Source organism: Sciurus carolinensis, chromosome 6, assembly GCF_902686445.1.
Source record: "Sciurus carolinensis chromosome 6, mSciCar1.2, whole genome shotgun sequence".
Taxonomy (NCBI): domain Eukaryota; kingdom Metazoa; phylum Chordata; class Mammalia; order Rodentia; family Sciuridae; genus Sciurus; species Sciurus carolinensis.
The window spans coordinates 116,785,908-116,812,812 of NC_062218.1; the positions used below are offsets into that span (position 1 = coordinate 116,785,908).

At 38.7% G+C, this 26,905-nt stretch overlaps 1 protein-coding gene across 4 annotated transcripts in view; it reads right to left on the reverse strand.

Moving 5' to 3' along the window:
• The window catches only part of Sncaip (synuclein alpha interacting protein), a 149,034-nt gene that overhangs the window by 42,593 nt on the left and 79,536 nt on the right, over positions 1-26,905 (reverse strand). For all 4 annotated transcript variants that reach the window (XM_047556334.1, XM_047556335.1, XM_047556337.1 and 1 more), the window contains exon 3: positions 17,863-17,935. In XM_047556334.1, the coding sequence (XP_047412290.1) occupies positions 17,863-17,935 (73 nt within the window). The remainder of the gene's footprint in view (positions 1-17,862; positions 17,936-26,905) is intronic.

Below are 26,905 nucleotides of genomic sequence, written 5' to 3' on the forward strand. Positions count from 1 at the left end.
TTTCTACTCTCCTGTTTACAGCATTCTCCATTAAAGAGGTGAGATTTCAGGAAATGCCCAACTAGAGACCTCCCATGTATCTCTTTTCTCTGCAATGACTGCAGGTGGGAAGGGTTTAACCCTAAAGCAAATATACATGTGTGTCCTTTGCTAAGGTACAACCAAATAATGAAAGAAGCTGAGACAGGTGTGTGTGCTCGGCTCTATAACAAATGCAATGACCCCTGGCTAGTGCTGATTCTTGGGATGAAAGTGCTTATTATTGAAGGTCCCTAAATTTAGGCTACTAATCATTCTTCTTTCTGCTAGGATGTTTTCCAAAAGGATTCAGAGAAGTTCTGGAACCAAGCAAGGGGATGAGAGTGAGTGTTCTGAGTCTGAAGGCTATATAATTGTGAGTTCTGTTCCCCAAATGAACCACAATGTGGCATGCAATTTCACAGGGTCTGAACTATGTGGTCCACCCTTGGGGCCTTTTTGGCTCTAGTGTTGTAGAACCTAAGAAGCGAATACTACCAGCTGTGGAGAAAGGGCTGGTTTCTCTCCAATAAGTAACATATAACAGAATTTGCAAAAGGGAAGGAAGGTATCAAGATGGCCTCAGACTGCTGCTTCTCTTCTCTCTTCTTGGCTCTAGTTCTTAGTTGTACACAGTGCTTGCCCCAGAGCAGACAGTTAACAAATGCAAGTATGTGAATTTGAATCTCACTTTGCACAACACATTAAATCTTTTAAAATGCACAAAAGTGCATCCTTCTGAGGGATTTACAGTTTACTTTCACAGGGGACAAAAGTCCTGTTAATAAACTCAGAGGAGTGATAATCACCAATAGAGCTAGATTTTCTAACGTTATTTATGAAACGTAAATATGCAAAGGCAAAGACTAATTCCAGTTGGTCCCTTATAAATTTAAAAGTTTTCTATCATTTATATATCCATCTCTCTAAAAATGTGAAGTTATGAAAAATTAATGTCTGCCAGAAATTTCTGCCAAGCCTTTCTCTTTTCCTTAAGAACACATGGCTACTTACTTATATAAAACAGCAGACAGATAGTGGACATAGAGTTTATAAGGTGTAAATATGCCTTTGATTTTTATTCATTAACTTTCTAAAAAGGTTTTATTTGGAAAAATAAATATCCATAGACATTTCTGAGATACATACTTATTATGGTATAGTGTTTGATAATATGTGCCTTAATTTCCCTGGAACTTCTAAAAATGTGCATCTCAGACTATATTAAAAAATTTAAAGTTATATGACTTAGTGGGTCAATACAACGAGTGCATTGTACTGATATATTTATATATTATATCAGGTCATGGGTTCAAGGGGCTACTCTTTTATGTTGGCTTTATTTACATGTGAAATTTTTTCCAAGTGATACAGGGAAATGGATACCATATGTTTCCCAGCTGTTTTGTTCTGACAGGAGCCATTAAGAACGCTCTATGGAAATGAATTCTGTCTGAGTCTTATGAAAACACTTCTTTCCACAGAAAGGTCTAGAAACTGAAGAAGGAGCATCAACATTTAGGTTTGTTGTCCTTTCCCTTATTCAAACCTATGACACTTTTTTAGGCTAAGGATGAAATCTGTGCTTTCTAGTCTGTATCTTGACTGCCAAGGAAAAGCCCCAGTCATAAAAAATGGATTATTTCATGGGTTTTCATGAGAATGCTCTAATTTATTGCTATGTCATATACTTGGATGAGAAAAAAGGCAATGTTACGCTATATGCAAAAGACAAAATTCAATTAGTTTATTTCTCCTAAGCTAGACAAATAGCTAATTTAAATACAACAAAAGAAAGAGGGTTGTTAATGACTGGTAAGATTTTCACTTCCAGTTCTTTAAGTCTACCAAAAATTTCACTTCATCGTTTCACTCCAGTGCTGTATATTTCTTATCATCTATGGAAACACAGTTCAGAATAACTATGGTCACTGGGAAAATTTCTGAGGCTAAATTTACTTTCTGGATATCAGGAAGAAATTCTTTACATGCTAACAAAATATAAATCCCTGAACACTTTATCTATCTTAGATCTTTACAAGCTCCATGAAAAGAGGATCTGTGTCTAATTTATCTCTCTATCCCTCAAAGCACCCAGAAAACTGCTTTACCTAAGTAGGTTTTTTAATGACTTTTTGGTTGAATGGGTTCATTTTTTTTTAACATGTTACAAAAGTAAACATGCTTAATATGCCTTAAACCTGTCTACCTGATTATATCACAAATTTTAAAAAATGGTCAGTAGGTAAATGAATGTGTGCGTTTAATGCTGATTTATAGCCCACAATATATTTCCTACTTGAGCTGACATTTGGAATGCCTCTTAGCATCAGCATTTAGAGTTGCCTGTTAACCACTCACATTCTTTTTTTTTTTTTAAGCCAGCATTAATGTAGGCTTGAGCTATGCAAGGATTTGCAACAGGAAGCATGTTCCAACCTAGGGGTCTTATCGATCTGCACCCTTGCCTGCCTTCTACACACCACACACACACACACACACACACACACACACACACACACACACACTCACACACCTTCCTCTTCCCAAACATATTCGTCTCTCAAGCAATCCATCTCCAAGGCATTGTTGATGTTTCTGTTTCCATGACCCCTGCCCCACATCCCCCAGGCACTATCTTTTGGCTTTATTATAAATTTCTCTTAAATTTGGGCCCTCTTCTTCATCCTCACTGCACGGATTGGGCCAGAATGGGACCCTCAACCACAATCTCCATAATATTTTCTCTGCTTCCATTTGTCTCCCTTTCCAACCTGAGTTATTCCTGGTTCAAATAAGTTTGATTTTGTCACTAAAAATCAGCAAAAGAGCAACAAAAAACAGTTCAGGTGGCCTGTTCTTCTTAAAACAGTACTCTCCCATATGTGGGATGAATTTCCCTTCTGTGTCTAAGATGGCACACAGCAACCATGCAAAATAACCCTGGCTTACAGAGTAAGAGCACTGTTCACCTTCTAATCCTCTTTCTTCTTCCCAATTCTAGAAGGAATTTAATTACTCTCCAAAACTTAAAATCTCCACTCAGAAAAATGATTTTGCATGCCTCAGGCTCAGAACCTTTCATAAGCAATTAATAAGAATGTTTTATGTTCATCATTTGATTTTAATGATGATCTTGAATTGACTGCAAGTAACACTGGTTTACTTGTAAACATCTGTTCACAGCAGTGGCAAAGTTTCTTTTAAAAGCTGAGTTTTACACAAGAATGAGATCCTAATTAGAATAAAAGTTATACTCCATGTGTACATAGTATGTCAAAATACACTCTACTGTCATGTATATCTAAACAGAACAAATTTTTTAAAAAGTAAAAAATACAAAAAGCATTGCTTTAGAAGAGCAAATAACAGCTTAAGTGGTTTACAGGTAAAGCAAAAATAGCAGAGATAGACCTTGGATATAACACATTGTGGAATTGAGTAGTTTGGGAAATCCTGGCTTTCGGTTTAATATTTAAATTCTTCAGCATAATATGTAGCATTCTTTTATTCATTTTCTAATTTACCTTCTGATCTCAGCATTCATAATTCATAAAATATTAGTTTTCCCTGCTTCTCCCTTGCTAACTTCACCTGTTCTGGATATACTATGTTTCTCCTTCGCTGACCCAGTCCTTGGGTTTGTTCTCCCTTGCAGTCTTCTCTGTCTGAGACTCGGTATCAGCACACAAGATTCCATCAGGTGTTACCTCACGGATGCACTTCTGCTGACTCTCGCAGGGAATAGCTGCTCCTTACTTCTCAGTGCTGATAATACCTGTACATACTTACAGCTGACAGTGATGCACCTGTTTACTCATGCATCAGTCTCACTTCCTCTCCTGAGAGTTCCTCAAGGGCAAAGATTTCTCAAGAACCTTCTTGTGTTTATAATTAGCCCTTTGTCTAGCATAGTACCTTGAAGATCTTGGTGCTCAGTGGCTAGTTCTTTCAATGAATGAATGAATGAAGATAGGAGGGAGAGCAGGAAGAAAAGGGAGGGAGAAAGAAAGCGATATGCCAGATCAAAGATGCAAAATATAGTAAATAAATAAGAGTTCTATCACAATGTCAGTCTTGCCACATTGTGGGAACACTGTGCTGAATAGTTTAAAGGTAGTGTTACTGTGCTATCGAAGATATTCAGACATTTACAAGATGTGCTGCAAAATGAAGTACTTTCATCTATCTCCTATACTAAGTTCTTAGTCTCAGTTTCCTCATCTGTGTGTGATTGCTATGATCTACCCCTAAATTTCTATGTCTGTATGGAATGTCTACAAATAACAGGGCTCTTTATTCTGAATGACTCACTATGAAACACTATAATTCTTTTGGATTCATGTATTTTACCAGATCTTCACAAATTCATAATTATGAGGCTAAGCTGATTGCTGACACAGAACAACTCTTTGGTTGTTGGGCCTGATAAATTAGTATTTTCTTAAGAAGATAATGTACAGTTTTGCTGCTTCAATGGTAGATCCAACTTTTAAGATTAAACATCAACACTGGCTCCTAAAATGCCTATTTATTTTACTGACAAATATGGAGTTATGTGACCATATTGGAAAATAAACTTGACACATCAGGGAGAGGAAGAACAAGGTTATGTTTTAGGGTAAAATAGTGTTCCCCTACTGTTTTTTTGTTAAATGAATTCTATTTTCCATAAGCAAGCAAGTGGTCAGCGTTAGCTTTAAGTGGCTTTAAACTGGACATAACAATACACTACATGTCTACAACTTATGAAACCTAGGCTGCCTCAAGAACTTACCCTCTCCTTCAGCATTCAGTTTCCTTTCATTTTTACACCAAAGGGAGGAACACTACAAAATACCAGGGGTGTCATAGTGAGAGTCATGGGTTTCCTTTGTTCTATGTAAGCTGAAATCTACAGTGGACCCACTTGATTGCAAACACCCCAGGTTCTGTAAGAAATGATGGCTTCTAGCACCTCATGTCAATAGGAAGAAAGGTCTGGGGAAGAAAGTGAGCACTACTCGCAAGCTATTTTTCTGTTCTATGGCCCTTAGAGATTCCACTGTAACCTGGTCCAAGAAAAGGTTGAGTTAATTCTGAATTTGCAGGGTTATATCTGGGTATCATGTTAGGGAGAGTGAATGTGAGAAGAATACATGTTTCTATAATGTTTCCATGGGGTTACTTGCTTATACCTTTAAATGAAGCCACAGACCCTTTACTGAAAGTATCCTGAGGTTGGAGGTGAAATACACTTGTTGTTTAACTTTATTATTATTATTTATATTATAAAAATATAGTCAATGATCTATTCACATTTGAATGTTCAAATACTGTGGAAAAGGATTCACTGACTTGGGTTCTAAATTTCCTGTCTTTAAGTGGCAACTGATATCAAGCAGCTGTTTTTAAATATGTCAAATTCATGATTTATTATTCCCAGTTCTGCCCAGAATTGTGAAGACCTACCTGCTCAGGTAACTTTGTGGCCTGTGTCCATTTCTTCAATCTGTAAAAACTCACTGAAATACTTGAACCCTATTATCCTGGATAGAAAAGATATTCTATCATGAAGTCAGACTCAATATTTTGACAACTTTAAACCTTTGGGCTTCAAAAGTACAGTTTCCATAACTAGCGATTGGTGGGTCTAAAGAAAGTCCAAGCTTGCAGTTATGTGTCATCTAAAAAGTATGCTGACCTTCACTTTGACATTAGCAAAACTTCACGAATGTTTTAAGTTTTGTGTTCATTCCAGGTCCATTTACCGGGTTTCTTTTCTTTCTTTCTCTCCCTCTCTGGGTGGAAATGTCGAGAGACACACATCTAAGGACAGTGAAAAGGTTCATCACGCAGGGAAGCCTGGAGCAAGATTGAGCTTGTGAGCAGGCTCAGTGTGCTTTCTGGCTGCACAGGCACACACTTGCCAGTTTTAACTGAAGGTGGCGGTGTTTTACAGTGCTGATCTACTGTTAAGGACAAAGAGCACCAGGTTAGTGCTCCTTGGTAAGAGAAAACAAGAGGCAGAGGAGCAGGCAAGTGGGAAATTGGAAAATCCTTATTTTCTACTTCCATCTCCCCACACTGATAGCTCCCAAAATGCCTGTTTACTTCACTTCTAAGTGTGGAGCATGTGTCCACAATAGAAATTAGCTTTAGACACCAAGAAGACAAAGAAAAAGGGGATATGTCTTTAGGATACAAGAGTGTTCCTTGTTTTCTATTTTCCATGAGAAACAAAGTGGCAAGTCTGGGAAACCTGGTCTTATTTTGAGAGGGATGCACTTTCGGGTCTCAAGGGGAGGAGAAATACAAGAACTTGTCTGGCCTGCAGCCTGCTCTTCCTCTTGGCAGGCCCCTGCATCCGCCTGGGCGAGCGCCTGCCTCTCAGTTACAAGGCTCTGGGAGAACAGGCAGGTGCAGATGCACAAAGCAAAGTTGGGGGAAGAGCAGACGGTGGCTCTTCCAGGATAAGTGAATGGCAAAGCTGCTGTGCCTGCGCTCCAGTGCAGTCAGCGTACACTTCACGGGCATTATTATAAGCAATGGAAGAATGAGGCAATGTGTATTTAAGAATTCCACAAAATGATATCTCTCAGTAGGAATTTTCCTAAAATTTCCAATTAACACTTTAAAATTGCCAACACATTTGTGTAAAGCTTTCTGATGTTTCTGAATCTAAGGCAAGGGTATGATTCAATCAGAGACTCAGAAGATCGATGGGCAGTTCTCGTGCATTCTCACTTGAAAATAAATGAGAACTCAGGGAATTTTAAGTATTATGTGGAAAATTACATAGCATTCTTATTCCTCAACCAGGCCTGAGGTTCCCTGACTCCAACTTTCCATAACACTGGAGGACCACTTTATCAAAATTAATTATTCCCTAAGCATTCACTTTACAATTTCTCTATTTGGGTCACATGTAGGCCATGGAATCTCAGAACCCAGGAACAAAACCCAGTCATACTCATTTCAAACTTACTTTAACTTAAATCCCAGCTGCACCCTCTGCCTAAACTTTCCTAACCATTTCCTATCGACCCTCAGTTTGGGAGTAAAGTTGGGAAGATGGCTTTTAATAATAACTTATTAAAAACAGTTAAGGGGAAGAATTTCTCTACTTTAACTACAGTAGTATTAGCTCAAATTTAAATTCATTGTATCACTGAGTGTGTTCTTTCAACTGTTGATTCCTTCTACTGATTAAATGGGATGACCACTTTTTAATACAACAAGAGAGAAGCAGGAATGCAATGAAGCTTGTTCAGAAGTTAAGTCACCACCAGTAGGAAGAATGCTAACGTACTCTTCTGAGATTCACTCAGTACACATTTTCTGACAGCCTTCTTTGCACGTGGTTTGAGGGATGCAGAAGCACAGGGATTCACATAGTCCTTCCAGGCAATAAGGCACATAAGCAGATGAAGGAAAATTACAAAATGCAAAGTGCTTTGAAGGAAACAAGCTGGGCACTGGAATAGAGAGCAGCTGAGAAGCCTCATCAAGGAGGTGAGATTTAAACGAAGACCTGGAGATGACAAGAAGACAGTTACGTGAGGATAAGAGGGAAAATAAGAGAAAAGATACTTTTGTGAAGATGTGGATAGAGGGAAGCACCTTCACAAATACCTAAAGTAGAAGAAAATCTGGTAGGTTCTGGGGGTCTATTGCTAGAGCAGAGGGAGCCAGAGTAAAGATGAAGGTGTGGGAGGTTACCAGGGGCCAATCCTTTTGGGGGCTTTATGGACCACAAAAAAGAGTTTGGTTTTCAGTTTAGCTGAAATAGGGTATCCCTGAGGGGGTTTCACGGAGGCACATGTGTTCTTTCCATGGTCTCTTTCCTAAGGTCACTAATCCCACTGGTAAAGACTCTACCCCCATAACTTGATGACCTCCCTAAGGCTCCACCTCTGAATAATATCACCTTGTGGATTAGGTTTCAATGTTCAGATTTTGAGGGGTCACAAGTACTTAGTCTACAGCACAGATGACTCAGGACCTAGTAACGGATTCACAAGGAGGATAAGGGAGAGGGAGAATTCTAGATTCAGCAATGGAGTGAATTTTTTTGGTAAGCTGAGCTCTGTTTCTTGAGGGAAGAACTCATTGTAGAGGGAGATTCAAGAATTCCTTATGAGAATTCCATGGGACATCCAATGTAGAGACCGAGTGGCTTATCAAAAAGGAAACTAAAGTGTGGAGATGAGCAGCAGCAAGTTGATGTACCTGACTCTGTGAGAATGGGTGGGAGAGACTGAGTGGAGGGGGGTCCTATGGAATATCTAGTCTCACTTTAGTATTTAAAGCTCAAGCAAAGAAAGAAGTGGTGTTGTAAAGGAAAATCAGGAGATATAAATGTGTCAGGAGGAAAGGGGATAGAGTTGGTCTCACAAAGTCAAGAGAGGAGACTGTTTCCAGAAAGGAGTAGCCAGTAGTCTCAAATACTGCTAAGAGCCCAAGAAAGATGAGTTTATCAGAGTGTCAAAGGCTCTGACCCTGGAGAGGTGAGTCACACTGGAGATGCTAAGGCAAAGAGAAGTAGAAGACTAATAGAAGTGGGGTTTCCATAACTTTTTAAGTAGCTTGTCTCTAGATGGGGTGGAGAGAGCAGAGAAACACCAGAGATCTTACAGGGGGTGTTAGTTTTTGAAGATGGGAGGTTGAGGTGTATGACCAGGGTAATGGTCTCACAGAGAAAAGAGATTGATAATCCAGATGGCATGCATTCACACTTGAATGTGCATAAAAGAATTTCCTAGGGATCAGGCTTATTAAAATGCAGATTCTGATTTAAATCAAAGGAAGAGAAGTAAAATTTCAGGTGTCCCATACTTTGATTATGATAAAACCCTAAAGTACAAGGCTTCCTCTTTTACCTCTTCACACATTCATGTGTCTGTCCACACCTCAGGTAGTCAGCAGCAATGCTCAGGAGATGCCATCATGAATAAAATTGCCCAAATAAGGTCTTAGTCCTTGAGAGAAAACTGATACTAAAATAGTATCATGTTATTGATAAATTTCAAAATGCAGATACTTAAAGAGTGAGAAAAGTATAGGAGCTAAGAAATGATATAATGAGTTGGCAGAGGGACTGACATAATCTAGGCTGCATCGCCAATATAGAGGCCACTAGAAGCCTATGGCTATTAAACATTTAAAATGTAACTGTCATATGTCAAAATGATAATAGTTTTTGACTGTTTGGGTTAAATAAAATATTTTATGAAATTAACCTGCTAAATAATGATGTGGCTACTGGAAAGTTTTTAAGTTAATATATGTGGCTCACATTTCTATTGGATGGTACAGGTCTAGGGAGTCAGATAAAGGGCCCTGACAAAGTGACTTTGGAGGTAGAAGGAGTAAAGGAAGCAGTCCCCTGTAAAGGGACACCGCACATTTGAATAAATGAAAGAGGTTCCTTAATGAACTGGCAAGCTAAAGGCAAGGGAGCTGGTTCAAGGGAAGATCACTCTGGGCCTCCATGGCATGGCCACAGAAGAAAATTTCCCATCGCATATCTTGAGAACCACCTTGGAAAAACACTAGCTGAGGAGGGGGAGACATGGTTAGACTTGCATATTTGAGATCACTGTGCCTCAACAAGGACCATGGGTTAGTCTGTTGGTGGCCTAAATCAGCGTTTCTCATACTTGAATGTGCATAAATGAATTACCTAGGGAACAGGCTTGTTAAAACGCAGATTCTGATTCAGGGGTCTGGAGTGGAATTTAAGAGTCTGCACAAGTTGCCCACAGCTCTGTTTTTAGACCTGGCCACACTGTGAGATGCAAGGGCTGGGGCGAGCAAATGCCACAGAAGTGTCTGGACTTGTATAAATGACTCTATTCTCTTTCAGAAGATCCTTCAACTACAAGATTCTAGGATTCTGTTTTAAACAATTGAGTTTATATTATGAGCCTTTCTTTTTCTTGTTTTTTCTTAGGGAAGACTCAGAGCAAGGAAGATATGGGGACAAAGAAGGGCCATTTGAAAGAGGAAGATAGAACCCATTATTAGGAGACAAAAGAAGGAGGGTATGCATTCAGCAAGAAGGGGGTTGCTGTCAGAGATGCTCTGAAGCTCCCAAACTAGAATGTCCCCCAACATACACTCCTACTTTCATATGGGATGGGGAAGATGGGACAGGAGAAACCATTTCTCCCTATGACAGGGTGCAGACTCCTGAGAAGGAAGTCACTGTGAGGTCACACAGGTAAAAGGCGCTTTGCTTCTGTATCAGGTTTTCCTGTCACTGTGCCTCCCCTTCCCTCAGTGATGCTGCTCTCTGCACTTCTGGTTTCTCATCTTTCCTTGATGCAGATTTCCCTGTGCTCATCTGTCCCAGGAGGAGGTTTTCACGATGGCCTGTTTGGGGGACGGGAGGTGTGTTCCTTAGAGTCCAGTAAAACTAAACGGAGGCATGGAAGAGGAGACTGTGAGTCCCTTCCTCTAAGTTTTTTTTTTTTTTTTTTTCTTTTCTTTCCTTAACTTCACTGCTGTTAACCTTTTAGAAAACCAGGTTGCTGTGGTGATTGTATTTATGGTTAAGTAAAGAGAAGAAATGTTCAAGAGAAGGGGCAAAAATGGAATGTATTTAAGCTCTGTTACTTCTAGTCTCTCTCCTTATTTTGATACCACAAGAGCTATATTAAAACGTTTCTATCACTCCCTGTGCCATCTTTACCTACACTGATTTACATCTTGTCTCTCAGAAACATAAAGTGTGAATGGACTAAAGATGAAGATGGTCTCTTCCTCTGGACTGTAGGGGCAGTTCTACTTTTATAGGTAAGTTCTGTGGTCCATGCGAAATGACGGCCATATGCATTGTGTAGTGATAGAAAAAAGGTACACATTATGATTACAGTTATACAAGAAATAATATGGGTTGGAAAAAATACAGTCATTTTGTTTTGGTGGCAAGGTTAATAGTTTTTTACCTTCTGTTTTTCAAACAATGGGTGATATCATCTTTGTAATTATAATACTATGAAAGAAAAATAAAAATAACTGTTTTACATGATGAACATTTTCATCAAGATGTTTTACTGCTTATAAATTTTCACTGTTGTTAAAATAACTGGGATCTTTGTAATAAATGTTAGGTTCTTTGCAGCATCGTGTTGAAAAGTTCATTTTCTTGACTGAGATCTTAGAAAATGTGTTTCCCTCTTCTTTGGAGTACAGTGTACATTACTTCATGTGAAGTGGATTAATCAGCAGGCTTTTCCATTTAAACTGCCATACTTTCACTTTCATGCTTTGAGCATCCAACCTTAATACAAATTGGAAACAGGAGTTTTTATATATTTAGCATCATCAACTTTGTCACAGCAATGTCTACAGGATAAATTTCATGCCAATTTATTATTTTAGGTGATGGCTGAAATCCGTGAAGACCTCAGAATACCATATAAGTGTTTGTCTAAATAGGTTCAGTGTCTATCACAAAATTTGTATGCACTGGGTGTAAAAATACAGCAAAATTGAATGTTTTTAAATATACGTTCTAAATGACTTTTGCCAAATACTAAATCAAAAGATATGGTTTCTTTTACTTGTTGTCATACCAGTAACATTTTATATTATTTAAATATAAAATTCTTTTGGAATCTATTCTCCAAGAGGTCACAGGATCATTTATTACTGTTATACAACTGATTTTTCTAATCTCAGTGCATCTATGTTCTCTGCATTAACATTTATTTGCCTTCTTTCATAAAAAATTAGACAATGAGCTTAGCAGATACATATTTTTAAAGAATCACAAGACATCTGAAGCATCATGAATTGAAACAAATGTGTATTTGAATATCTAATTAATTTTCAAAAATTCCAAGTCAATGAAATTGAATATGTTTTGATTTGAATACCATATGTTGCCATGATGCATTTTTATCCTTATTTGGAATAAAACACAGAGCAGAGTTAACATTCGTTGCTGTGTGCTGTCCTGTTTTCCTACATGAGTGGCAGGTATTGAGCAGAGAATGCATGCCAATATTTCACAAGTAACTTCCCTCCTTTAGATGCCAATTTTTCACGCAGAAGTTCCTTTGCAGTTAATTCTAACCTATACTATTTTCTACACATGATTCCTTGAACTAAATTACTTCTTTATAAAATTTTTTATTTGTTCTTTTTAGTTTTTTCTGTTTTTAGTTATAGATGACAGTAGAATGTATTTTGACATACCATATATACATAGAGTATAACTTCCCATTTTTGTGGTTGTACATGATGTGGAGTTACACTGGTCATGTATTCATATATGAACATAAAAAAGTGATGAATGATTCATTCTACTGTCTATCCTGTTCTCATCCTCCATCCCTTCTCTTTATTCCCTTTTGTCTAATCCCATGAACTTCTATACTTCTCTCCTCTCCACTTATGAGTTAGCATCCACATATCAGAGAGAACATTCAGCTTTTGGTTTTTGGGGGTTGGCTTATTTTATTTAGTATGATAGTCTCCAGTTCTGTTCATTTACTGGCAAATGCCATAATTTCATTCTTCTTTATGGATGAGTAATATTCCATTGTGTATATGTACCACATTTTCTTTATCCATTCATCTGTTGAAGGACACCTAGGTTGGTTCCATAGTTTAGCTATTGTGAACTGACCTGCTAAAAACATCGATGTGGCTGTGTCACTATATTATGCTGATTTTAATAGACTAAATTACTTCTCAGTTGACTCAAATTCATAGGGGTCTGGGAGATAGCAGAGCTGGTTTCAGGTTTAATTGCTAGCTCCAGAACTTTTGACTATTTCTTCATCAATAAAATGAACATAATGGTCCTCCCTCAGAGAATTATGCTGAGGATACGCAGGCTGTTTACCGAGGATCTGGCGTAATGCCTGGTACACTGAACACGTAAGAAATAACTCAGACACTTCAGCAGCACCTGCGCAGCTCCAGGCACAGCCTGTTCTCCGGCTTCTCATTGTTCCTGCCCTGCCTCCCTCTCACCTGCCTGTGATTATCTCCAATTCCCTCACTCTTCCTCCCTTTCAAAACCTCTTTCCTCACAAAAATTTGAAGCCCAGTCATAGTGTGTAATTAATAGAGAGTAGCTTAAAACATTATTCTTGTCAGGGGAAAATATAGGTGTCATTAGGAATCAAAGCCTCTGATTAAAGAAGGGCACTCTTAGAAAGAACGTCTAGCCTTGGTGAGCTGGAGGGAGGTAGAAGGAGCCCACTGCCGTTCCTGAGCACCCCACACTGGAGCTGTCCAAGCGCCAGATGAAGGAGGTGAGGCCTGGCTATATGCCTCATGCAGGGGCTTCCAAAGGTCACACCCAGGGCTGACTGTACCCTCCTGCTCCTCTATACTCAGGAAGCAGGCAGAACAGATGAGCCCACCTGGCAGGCAGGAAAGGTGTGTAATAAATCCTAAGAGCTGTTCCATGGGACTCAGGTTCTGATCAGAACATCCAGAAAGACCCCTGGAATTCAGTACTGGGTGTTCAGCTTTAAGAGGGACCCTGGAAAACTATAATCATCCACAAGAGAGCAAGAATGACCAGGATGTACATAAAACTGGAGGGAAATGTTAACCTGGAGAAGATAAAACCAAGGCTGATGACTGTCTCTACACACTTAGCAGCACTCTTGTCCAGGAGGATTGTTCTCTATGGTTCCAAGGAAGAATGAGGGTCAAGGGGTGGAAATTCAAGGGACACTGATTTCGGCTGAATAACATTAACCTTCATGTGTAGGCTGAGTCATAAGACTGGGCACTCTCTGTCACCAAGTGATGAAATACAGGCTGAGGGATCCCAGGTTTGGGATAGTAAGAATCAACTTCAAAGACTGACTTTGGAATGCCTATTTGTTGTTTGCTTACCTTCTAGAAAATTGTTTATTTATAAATAATTTTAAATTTTCTATTAAGAATAAATTTATATCATAGTTGCAAAATTAAGAACATTGCTCGCAAATAGCTGTATATCCTTCATCCACATTCATCAATCCTCAACATTTTACCCATTTGCTCTATTATTTCTACTTTCTCACTCACTCTTTCTCTCAGACTTGATGATTTTTAAAGTCTCTTATCTTACTGAGAACTCTGATTCTACCTGCTGAGACTTCTTTCTGGGTACAGGTTGAGCAACACTAATTAAAAATCCCAAAATCCAAAATGCTCCAAAATCTGAAACATTTTGGGTGCTGACATGATGTGCAACAAATTCTGTATTTCAGAACTTTTCAAATTTTGGACATTTGATTAAGAATGTTCAACCACTTAAGCCTAAACAGAAATTCCCAAATTCCTAAAAAAAAAAAAACTCTGAAATCTGAAGCACAAAGGATGCTCAACCTGTGATGGGGTTTTGGAAAAGCTGGAATCCTGCTGGCAGTGCTTCCCCTGCCCTTGGTAGAAAACCTGAACTCCCCGGGGAGTTTGGCCAGGGCCTTCTCTCTGATCTCACCTCTTATCACTCCTGTTCTGATCACATGCAGCAACTACACGGGTTTTGCTTTCTTGCTCATATTTGCTAAGATCATTCCTGGCTCAGGGATTTTGCCTTCCTAGTTCCTTTGAATTAAATCCGCTCGCCTGCCTTTCACAGGGCGGGTCATTCCAACATTCCCTGACCTTCTAAGCTCTCCCTAACACCATGAGGTATTCCTTCACATTCACTCCGGTTGCCTTTTATTTATTTATTTATTTATTAAAATCATTTTTATTTTTACAGACTGCATTTTGATTCCTTGTACACAAATAGGGTACGACTTTTCATTTCTATGGTTGTCCTGTTGTCTCTTAATGGCCTTCCTTGCCTTCTGACTGTTACCTCTGTTAGAGTATAAGCTCATGAGCACAGCAGCCTTCTTTGCCATGTCCCCAAGGCCTGGGTCAGAGAACACTCAACAAATATTTGTTGAATGAATAAATAAGAGAACAAAGGAGAATAGCTGGTCAAAGACCTGTTAGCACAAGGAGAGATATTAACATCCGACAACCTACCTCCACTAGGAAGTGCTTAATGTATTCTAAAAAAGTAAAAAGAAATATAGGATATATTTTATGTGACAGAAGGTGTGGGGGGAAAATGTCCCTGAAGAGGGGTGCTCCATCCCAAAGATGATGAGGACTTTTCTCATGGGTCAAAGTGCCTTCTTCAGCCATCTGTTTGAAAAGAGAAATTTTTTAGCAACTCCTGGAGCAAACTCTCCCTAGTGCTTGATCTGAGAAAGACAGAGGAGGAGGGGAGAGAAAGAGGAATACTGCATTGAAATGAAGAATCCGTGTCAAAAGAATCCCACTATTATTTTATTATAATGTATTAATTTTTAAAAAGTAGAATGAAACAGACAGTGTTACCCTACGTATATGTACGATTACATGAATGGTGTGAATCTACATTGTGTATAACCATAGAAATGAAAAGTTGTACCCCATTTGTGTACAATGAATCAAAATGCAGTCTGTAAAAGTAAAAAAAAAATTTTTTTAAACAGAAAATTTCAAAAAAAAAAAAAAAAAAAAAGGTAGAGAGATTTATCCCCACATCTATCCAGTCAGAGAAATGACTGAGATTGTCTCAATTCTGTCAGAAACTGGCTCTGAAAACTTCACCATGTTGAGATTTCTTTCAATGTCCACAGGTAATTCTACAGCAAATGCTATGTACAGGTGAATTTTGGGGAGGGGGGCTCCTTTTTCTAGGATTACTCTTTCTCTCCTTGGAGGCTGGGAAACTGCCTCCTTATATGTGATTCCATCAAGAGGTCTGAGCCTTTTCCTTTTACTTCAATGTCCTGGCAAATCCCATTATTGTTGATCACCCTGAACGTGGGGTCCTCGCTTCGGGTGAAGTGTAAAAGCTCCTGAACGTGAAGCTGGCCTCCTTCACCACTGCAGAAGAGCATCCAGCAGCCTGTATTAGGGACATGGCTGGAAGTGACAAGACTGAAGCAAATGTACTAAACCAGCCCCGGGAAAAAAGTTGACTTGGTAAGTAAGGGTAGTTATTTAACAGAGAAAAGACATTTACCACTTAATGGGAGAAAATGCTGATTTTAAAAGCTTTAAAAGGATAGCATCCTACAATTGCCATTAAGTTCATCTATCTGAGAAGTGGTACATGTAATGAAGAGAACAAAATCTAGAGGCAAGCTTCCTGGGTCCTGAATCCCAGTTCTGTGACTTAATTGCTGTGTGACTTTGGGTAAGATATTAATCTCAGTTCCTCAGTTTGTCCATCAATAGTATAAACATCCTGATAGTACTAAGCTCACAGGGCTATGAGGATTAATTCAGTTAATGGAAGTAATGGAAGCAAAGTACTCACAAAAATACCAAGTACATTAACAGTGCTTACTTTCTTTACAATAAAGTATTTGCTATTATGTTTTCTTACTCTCTGCCTCCAGTTAAAGAAGAAAGAAAATTTCATGTCTGCAAAGTGACTGAATATACATCACTCCATTTTGATCCTAACAATAGTCTGGTGTCTCTGGTAAAAGAAGTTTCTTCTTTATTCTATAGATAGCCACAGTTCAAGGTCACGTATCTATTAAATGACTGATTATAACAAGAACCTGATTCTTTAGTCTGTGAGTGTGGTGGCCTCTCTGTTGTAGTCTACTGTCTCTGTCACTAATCACAGTTGTTGGTTCAACTTTGAAACAAATGCTACCTTTTAAGGACACACAGTTTTATAAGGCTTATAGCCAAAAGCCTCTGTTAAACCCTATAGAACATGAGAGTCTTTGAAATAAAAAGGTAGAACAAACTAAGGGCAAATGAAAAGTTTTATTTGAACTTTAAACTATTTTCTGACCCAAACAAGGGTACATTGCTTTCATTCGCATCCACAAAAACATGCAGATAAACAAACAATGAAAGACCAATTTTTTTTCCTGTCTCATCTAAGCAAAATGTCAAAAGCAAATAGTCCAGAGAAAAATTAGTTTTGCAAAAGTTCTTTCAGTTAAAAATACCTGGATTTCTAGTAGCTGCATAGATAGGCAACATCTATTTATTTTTAAACATGATATACATAATTTGAGAATTATCTTAAGCTTTCACCAACCATGGCTCTCAGGACTCTTGTTACTATCAGAGGAGGTCCAGTCTTGGCAAGGTTAATGGTGATGCCTTAGAGTAATTACTGGGAAAAAATAATAAACACCATTTCATAGTTTAATACCATGATATCATTCCCATCAATATCCTTTTTATTTTCATTTTTGCCCATCACAGAGAGAAAAGTAGAAAGCTTAATTTGATTTACAGAGGGAAAAACAACCCTAAATGTACTTTTTTGTCGAGGGAGGGGGCTGAAAGGAGAAAAGGTCAACCAGCTGGTTTTCATCTATATGCCATAATTCTCTGTTTAGTTTACACTATTAAACTCCAAAGCTTTTCTTTAATCTTAACTGTTACAGTATGCCTTATTGCAGATTCTATCATGTCGCACCCCTGATAGGGTTTCAGACTTTGGCAAAGCACCATCCCCCAAGCTGGTCCTTGCCATATGGGTAGTAAATATATCCAACATTTTTTCATTGGCGCCTGCATCATTATGTTTTGTCACCAATGCCTTCTTGGGTTTTCAGTAAATTGCTGCATACACTGTGGTTTTGGAGATGCTGAGATGATCTACGTTTATCTGTACACAGTTGGGTCCTTATTAGGGCTTCTCTGTCCTGTTATCCTTTTGTGGATTATATTAACAACTGTTTGTTGAAAGTGGCAGGGAGGGGGTGTGAGTGGAGAAATTGCAAAAGGAAAAGAAAACAGAAAACAGGAGCAAGCAGCAGGAGGGAAAACCACTTTGCTGGAGTCCTTAAGTCAGGATGGGGGAGAGAGGAGAGCAGCACAACTTACCTGATCTGTCTTCGTTTTGTGAGTCACATCTTCGGCACAGCTCTGGGATGGTCTTGAGTGATGTGACTGAATACTGAATGAGAAGCCAAGGGAGAAAGGTGTAAAATAGTAAGTTAAAACGAGATCATTCACTCAAATAGGCAGGAAAAAAACAAATACAGGAGAGATGCCTGGATGCCTGAGAAGTCTATCTCATTGTACCCTAAATGGTAGCTTCCTAAGCTCCTCCTACAAGCATCTAAGCAGATGCAGATTAAAAAGGGGGCCAACAGTCCTTCTTTAACAAAGAGGAATGTAGCCAGCTTCAGTGGAATGTAGCTGCTTTATCTCTCTTCACTTATGCTACTTGAAGAGATGGAAGAATTTTACAACCTTGAGAGCTTCCAGAAGATGGCTATAACATTTGCATTCTGAAGTCTCAACTATGTATCAATATGGCAAACACAGGAGTTATCATCATCATCATCATTATTATTATTACTTTTGGTGCTAGGGATTGAACCCAGGGCCTTGAGAATGCCAAGCAAGCATGCATTCTGAGTCAGTTTTACGTAGGAGAAGTCGAGTGAAGGAGCACTTGGCTTTCAGGGCAGTCAGAGGACATGTCTGCTGACACTGATCAGACAATACAAAGGTCCTAATGTTGTCACTTGCCACAGATTTTACTGTGCAGCATCTGTAGTCTCTGTGTTTGAAAGCTCATGTGTTTCACATATAGATTAGTCTGAACTGAAAGAAACCACCTTTCAGGCTTGGTCCCAGCACCGTCTCAGGGGCTGGCTATCAGGATAACAAATTATGACATAAGGAGACACAAAATCGGAAGAGCTAAAACAAATGTAAAATCAATAGCTATGATTTATGGTGACTACATCTGATGCCAATCAATCTTTCTTTAGAGAAGGGTGTTTTAAAACAAAATAAATAGGATGAACTCTTTCTTTAATCAAAGGCCAAGCAGGGACTGTCTTCAATTATGCTCATACTTTAATTTTAAAATTCAGCTTGCTAAAAATATTTTGCTCTGTACCTCTAAGAACAAGGTTCTTATGTAAATGAGAATGTATCATAAATTACTTCACCAGTGTGAAATTTGGGGGAAATGAGAGAAAACATTTATTTTAGAAGAAAAATGATCACTGGAAACTCATTAGGATTATTCTAGCATTGCAAGTGAGAAATGTGTAATTAGGACACATTTTTCAATACGAAGGTTCTTTAGTTAGTGTGATGTTGATGGATGAAGCAAAGAATCTTCATGGAGACCTCCAGTGCTTTCTGTGGGCTATCGGCACAGCAAGATGGAGGGTGGTGCAGTCATGCCTATTGTCAGTTTGCCAATTGCACTTCACAAACAAATTAAATTTCCAGTATTTCCAAGTGAAAAATGAAATCTCAAATGACTAATTAGAGAAATTATTCTTACCTGTCTGATGCAATTGCATCCTGTTTATGTTAGCCATTCCTCAGAGACTACTGGTGATTTACAGATTCACTAGATATGCAGAGGCAGGAATGATGGTCTCTTAAGCCAAAATGGAAACTTAAAGTATTTTCTCTTTTATATAATGTTCTTTGGGGGGGTGGTCAAGGTTAACATTGAGAAGACATTTTTCTTGGTACTAATAAAGTACCCTATGTTTCTGGCCAAGTATAAGTTCTTGAAGGAATATAGGAGTTTCTTGGGACCAGCTGGTACAGGTTAAATAATTATACAGTCTATAATTCAATTAAAATTGGGTCTTTTGTTTGGCAAATACCCCATGAACCACCCTTTGTCAATCAATCTCTCTTTTTTCTTTCTTTCTTTCTCTCTCTCTCTCTCTCTCTCTCTCTCTCTCTCTCTCCCTCTCTCTTTCTCTCCTCTTGCTTTTCTTCCAAGGCAAAATTTTAGAAGGAGGAAATTTAAGAATGATTGTGTTTAAATATAGTTAATGACCAATTCAATAAGGTTTGCTCACTGAGTTTAATGAAATACATCTTATTAAAATGGGCAACTTGCTATCTGTATTTCTAGACACAAGCCTCCTAGCTCCCATCCCAGTGTCAGACACATTAGGAACTCTGATTTATTAGCTGTAGTTTCAGCTCTTCCTTTCTGACCACAAAGGCCCATGTGTACAGTAAGTTTTAATTTTTGAAGTTTGAATTTGAACAGCACTGGATGCCTGGGTGGTATGGGAACTGGGTCATCAGCAGAGACTAGTCTAATAGAGCAACCCACTGCCCCAACTACATCCCTTTCACCCACAGTTGTATTAAAAGTCACTACTGTGAAGGCATACATTTGAATTCTTCACATCAAAACTCAACCACTTAAGGGATAAGACTTTGAAGAAAAAGTCATGTGCTGCCCCTGGGCATGGACATAAAAAAAGTACATCAATCTAGGAAAGGTTGATGTATTGGCCAGAAAATTAAAGTTTGGGGTAATTTTGAGGATATATGGAATGTCAAATCAGCACTGACCTGAACAAATCTGTCATTTTTTACAAAAACACTATAAAAAAGCAATTTGTGGTATTTGAATGGGAGATCAAACTTAAGGGACTGCTATAAAGATGGTTAAGATGTGAAGAAATGCACTGAAAACACAATTCACAAAATCAACATGCAAAAACATTTTCATATTTACAAATTTGGAAATGAACACAAAACCAAGGAAGTCTCCCTCGTGAGAGTACATTGTGCTACCATCTGGGAGCTGAAATGGAAGGCTTCCCAGGCCTTCATCCCAATTCATAAGACAGATGGCCTTTTATAAGCAGTTGTCAGATGGCCAACCTACCTCATTCTCAGGACAATGGCCAGCTCCCAGGGCAGTAACTATTGTCATTTTGGCCCAATCAGAACCAAAGTCCAATGCATTTTCTTTGCTTTCTGTCCCCCAACCCAAATTTTATAGCCTGTTCTCTTGATTCTTATTATCCTTGGGTGATAAGAGATGAGAGAGGGGTTTGACATTGTGGGAGAAACACTGTATTTCCTTTCATTAGGTTGTCCTAATTTATTCCTTTTCTAGAATTCTTCTAGAAGTTAGTCACTGTGGGAAAAATCTTTCTGATTCAAACTTCTTTTCCACTTCTCCACCATGTCTCAGAAGTGTCCCTGCCAGAATTTAACCAGCTGCCCCAGATTCTTCAATGTTCTGTCCATCCAAAGTGTAGTTCGTCCTTTGTCCCTTTACTCCAGGGCCCCTTCACCTGCAATGATTTCTTCTAGCCATGCAAGTACCACATTCCATAAGGCCACCTTGTGTCATGCCTTCTCCAGAAAGCCCTGGCTGCTCGTTTTTGCCCTTGCTGGCCTTTCTCAAGTCCTCCCTTGGTAAATTTCTGCTTTGTTTGTGTTTGGTTGTTTCCTCTGTGTAAGTGTTGGCTTCTATACATGCTTGAGGGAAAGGATGGTGTCTTTGACTCGTACATGTGCACGGCACACAGGGACTGATTAACTGAGAGAAAAACCAGGATGTGCACACATTTTACTACTCTTGGGCACAAACCTATAGATGTTCAAAAGAGCTCTTTTAGGCAATTTCCTCCAAGCTTTCATCCTGACATTAGAATTAGTTTTCTAGAATACAAACTTGACTTAATGTGTTTCCATTTCAAATCCTTCAGGGCCTCTGCACAGCCAGTAAGACAAAGACCATGTGCCCTAGCATGGCATGAGCTCCGCCACTTCTCTCACTATTGTCCACTTCTCTTTTGATTGTGGCAGTAAAAAATCTTTTCTTGTTCCCTTTTGTTTTACCTGTTTCTACCTTTAATATGTGCTGTTCCATTTACCTAAATGCCATTCTACCCAAATGCAAACTCTTTCTAATTCTTCAGGATTTACCTGGATATCATTTCTACACTATCTTTTCTGACACCCCCAGATGGAAGAAAATGTCAGCATTCGAAGTGTGGTCTCTGGACTAATGGTATCAATACTACCCAGGAATTTGTTAGGAACTCAAATTCTTGGGAGTCACCCCATAGCTACTAAGCTCAGAACTCTGATTGTGGGACTTAGACATCTATTTTTTATAAGCCATTTAGGGGATTCTGAGGCACACTGGGGTTCAAGAACTAATGCTCCGTGCTGGGGTTGTAGCTCAGTGGTAGAGTGCTTGCTCAGCACATGTGAGGCCCTGGCTTTAGTCCTCAGCACCACGTAAAGATAAATAAATAAAATAAAGGTATTGTGTCCATCTGCAATTAAAAGAAATGTATTTTTTAAAAAATAGAATTAATGCTCTATATTTTTCCTTATCTTAGTCATGCATCTACTACAGAATCTATCACAAAACATTTCGTCTATATATTTATATAAATGCTTTCTCTGCTTCTTGAGGGTGTGGCCAACATTTTATTTATCTAAAATACTAAATATTTATTAAAGTGGATTAAATGAATTCATCTAGATAGTTTGTGACTTCAGATTTCAGTGATAATAACTACAATAGGAGTTTATATAGAAGTCACCTTAGAAAAGCCCATAATTACAAATATAGCAATAAAATCACAATACACTTAAAAGAAAAACACTCTCAATATGCTAGTAGTATGAGGACTTGCTGATGCCTTTTGTGTAAAGGACAGTGGATTCGTAGCCAGAAGATCTGGATTCAAGTTGTAGCTCTGACAATTATCAACTTTGTGTTCTGTACAAACAAATCATTTCATATCCTGGGGCTTGTTTTCCCTATCTGCAAAAACACAAATAATTATACAAGATAATATAGATGAAGTCATTTTGTAAACTTTTACATGGTGTTAAGAGTCTGTCTCTTCTCTGAAGCCTGTTTTCTATGAGTGTTCACAGCCCTTCCCTCATTATTGTTGCTGACAGTAAGATGATTTTAAGTTTAGAATCAGACATGAGAAATAATGATGCAGGAAGGAAGGGGTTGAGCTGGGACTACAAATGGAAGGAAAGATGGTTCTGTCTATCCCAGCATGTTATTTGACTTATCTTTATTCTTTCCTTGTCCAAGAGAGCTGTGGTTGATGGCCGGCACTGAAAACTCAGCTTCAAACTACATAGTTGATAGGACACAAAATTCTACACATCCCAGTCCACCCCAGTTTTGTCACTCTGCCATGCAAAACAGTTGGAGCATGCATGGGATTTGTAACAGCAGTGCAAACACTGGGCTATGGGGATCTCTGACCACCCTAGATATTGTTTGGGACTGAAAAGTTTTGGCCTTTCTTCTGGAAAATGAGAGCCAGTTGGGTGGACAAGCAGACATTACTCAAATGGTAATGAGCCACAGAAAATGAAAGAACACCACCCCAAGCACCTTTTCAAGCTAGCGACTTTTAAATAGCTAAGGTCCCATTAGGTTTCCAAAAGAAACAATTAAGTCCTCCATCCAAACAACTATCATGAAGTTCATGATTTCTTATAGAGTCTTCCAAAATTTAGACAGGCATCTTAACAGGCACACAATAAAAACAAGACAATAATGGGTAAGAGCACAACTGGCAGGAAGGCAAAGACACACAGCCAAAGAGATTTTCAGAGCATTATATTTTTCCAAAATATTGTCGTGCTCTTCAAAGGCTTGCCCTTCCAATTCAGGAAGAATATCTCATCTTCATGTACCTCTGAGATGTGGCAGTATGTCCACCCCTGCATTGCTGGCCTTCTGTGCGTGCTCTTCTCCCATCTCCTGAGGAGCTTGCCCTGCCAACCACAGCTCCCCCTCAACTCCTTAGCCTCTCTCTCAATATTGGCTTCCCTCTGGATTCTCTCAAAATTAAGAAGCATCCCTGCTACCTCAGGACGCTCTGCCACCTGACCCACCATGGGCCTTCCTGCGCTTGGGTTTGTTAGCCATCTTTTGTGTAGGAACCATCCCTGTTCTTATCTCTACTTCCTCATCTCTGCATTTACTCCACCAGTCATCTCGGCGTGGTTCTCCCCATCATCTCACAGACATTGTGCTTGCTATGGCCACCAAGGCCCTAGCTGGAAAATCCAGTTGATACTTTCAACCCTCACCTTATCACTATTGACCAGCCCCTCTTTAAGTTTCTTAAATTCTGTTCTTCTTTTTTGGATTCCTTAGTTTTCTTTTCTTTTCTTTTTTTCTTCTTCTTTTTTAAATCTCTGAAAACTTCTTCACAGTTTCTCTTGTAGAAGCTCCCCACCCCCGCAACCTTACAGGATATGCTTCTGTATAGTTTCTTCCTCAGGACACTCTATGTTTTCACAGGCGACTTAACTGCTCCCACAGTTTCCACCACTACCTCTCCACAGAACAGAGATGGATGTTCCACATGTTCATATATCTGTCCCTCTCTGCTTTAAATACATGTATTTTCACCAATTAGACTCCAGTAATGAAAAATATTATTATCAATCCTATTTTTAAAGGTATTTTATTTTTGCTCTGGTTCCTTATTTTTATATTTTCCATTTTCCAAGAGTTTTAAAATTTTAATAATTATTTTACACTAGATCTTATTTATGTTTAGTATTTGGGAAAAACTCAGTTAACTCTTTTTGACCATTTTAAGAGTAAACCAGGAACTGGCTATGGGACATCAACATAGAGTTTGCCTTTTCTGGATTAGATTATTGCTAATTCATTTCCTGAAAAGTGCTTAGAAAAAAAATTTTAAATGGCATATGATGTTAGAAAAAGGTGTGAGGTTTTTGATAATGTGGGGCTGAAGAAGAGGAATGAGAGGGAATTTGTATTCAAATGCAGGACGTTACAAAAACACTACAAAGAAGATGGGTCATTCTGAATAGGTGCTGAAATGAGATCATATTGGGAAGTACTAAGAAAATTTTCAATATAGACAGAGCAGGTTGAATGTTGGAAGGGCAGGCTGGTAAGAAAGTGACACAGGGATTGAGGCAGCCAGCCTTGTTCACCTTCTAGGAAAGCAGAAGAAAACGTAACAGGATTCATCTTGCTCTGGTAGAGCCTTGCTAGAGTGAAAGGGCAAGTCATGTTGTTCGTGTCTTGAACGTCTTCATATTCTGATCCCTACCTAAACTCAAGTATCCTTTACACACCCCAACTCATTGCTGAGGTCCACTTGAGGGGCTCTCTATCCCCTTTCTCAAGGTTTCCCACTGCTGTGAAATGGGTCTTTGCTGAAATGTAATAAAATTTGGGCAAATGTCAGTACACTGAATTGAGTAAAAGGTGGCGTGCAAAAAATCAGAAGAGGGCCAGGTAGCTCTGTGATAATGATACCCAGACCGCAGAACTTGTTTTTGTTTTTTTGTTTTTCTTTTTCACATGAGAATGTAAAGGTTCACTAAAATAAGATTAGTTTTGCCCTAAGAATTTTTATTTTTCCACCAGACAAAATTCAAGCACCTCAGAAAGTGAACCCACATAATTTTGTGATTACTTCAGTGTACAAGAACTCGGATCAAAAGGGATAGTAAAGGGCCTGGGGTTGTGGCTCAGTGGTAGAGCGCTTGCCGAGCATGTGTGAGGCACTAGATTTGATTATCAACACTGCACATTAAATAAATGAATAAAATAAAGGTCCATTAACATCTAAACGATATTTTTAAAAAGGGATAGTAAAGAGGAAAGATACTCATTTTTCTATCTTCATCTATTTGATTTGCACGAAAAGGAGTTTGAGAAATTACCAAAAAAAAAAAAAAAAAAAAAAGGTCAACCTCATACCAAAGTTGCAGTCAGAGGAAAAGAATACTCCACTCACTTTTATTTGTATGTATGTATATATATTGACGTGTACCTGTAAGTGTGGCTATATGTATGTGTGCATGCATATGTACAAGTGTGTATACATATGTACATATGAGTGTGTCTTTATATAGTATACATAAATATTCATGTTTTCTCCATAAAATCCAAGGCAATAAGATGATCATTCTCATTTTATAGAAGGGAAACTTGAAAATTAAAGAGATTTGTTTAAGTGCCCTTTAGTTGGTTTTATTTTATTTATAATATATACTAATTCCCTTACTACTCAGAAGCAATCTGTAATCACTTCAGTGCCAAATGGGGATAGTGATGGGTGAAGTGACTGGTCTAGGGATACCTCCATTCAGCCCAGTTGCTCTGAGGGAAAAATAATGTAATGACCTTGCCACTTGCCCATCTGTAATCTTGTGAAGGCCACACCACCTCTGCAAGCCTCAACTTCCTCATCTATAAAATGGGATGAAAATAGAGTCTGTCCCCCAGAGGGAAGGTGAGGCCCGAAGAGCATAATTGACCTAAAGAGTTGAGCTTAGAGCAAGGTGTAGCAGATGAGTGATGGGTAGTGGTTGTGAGGGAAGTCCTTCAGCAAATCCATAGTGTAGCCTCTGCTGCATTCAGTCTTGTGTATGACACTATTTTTAAGAACAGCAAATTGGCCTTTCTTCATAAAATAAACACACCATGGCTCCTAAGAATTCCAGAGGGTTTTTGTTTTTGTTTTAATTATAAAAGGGATCTGGCTCCCATAGGGAAAAAAGAAAGAAATCTGTAAACCCATTTGCAGTGACAGAAAAGCCCTGCTTTGAACCTTGTGTTTATGTGTGTCATCACCTCTCCCTCACAGACTCGCATTTATTGCACAATGTTCTGCCCTTTTCGATGGCAGGTTTACAAGAATGTATAGTTTAAAGTCTACATTTTGCAAAGGATGTGCATTATTTTTGAGTCTGGGAAACTTCAAAATAATTTGGTTGCCTTCTGTGTTTTGTCTCATTAGGTAAAGGCAAAAAAAAAAAAAAAGAAAAGAAAAAAAAAAAAAAAAAACTAGTTGTTGTTTAAACCAATATACAGCTTGTGCTTTAATTAAAACAAGAACCAGGCTCATGACCAGAGGGGAAAACCATGAAACACAAAGCCTAAACTGCGTAATAGGGCTATGGCTGGAGACTAAGAAGAGGCGTTTTCAACTCCAACATGTTTTTTTGTAAACATCTTTTTCAAATGCATGTGCACTTTCCTTCCCACTCCTGCCATTTAAACGGAAAATGGCAAAAGGGCCCTGAGAGATGAAGGGTTATGGAATCCTAAAAGTAATAGCATGTTCATGGGAAACAACATTTCTTTTTT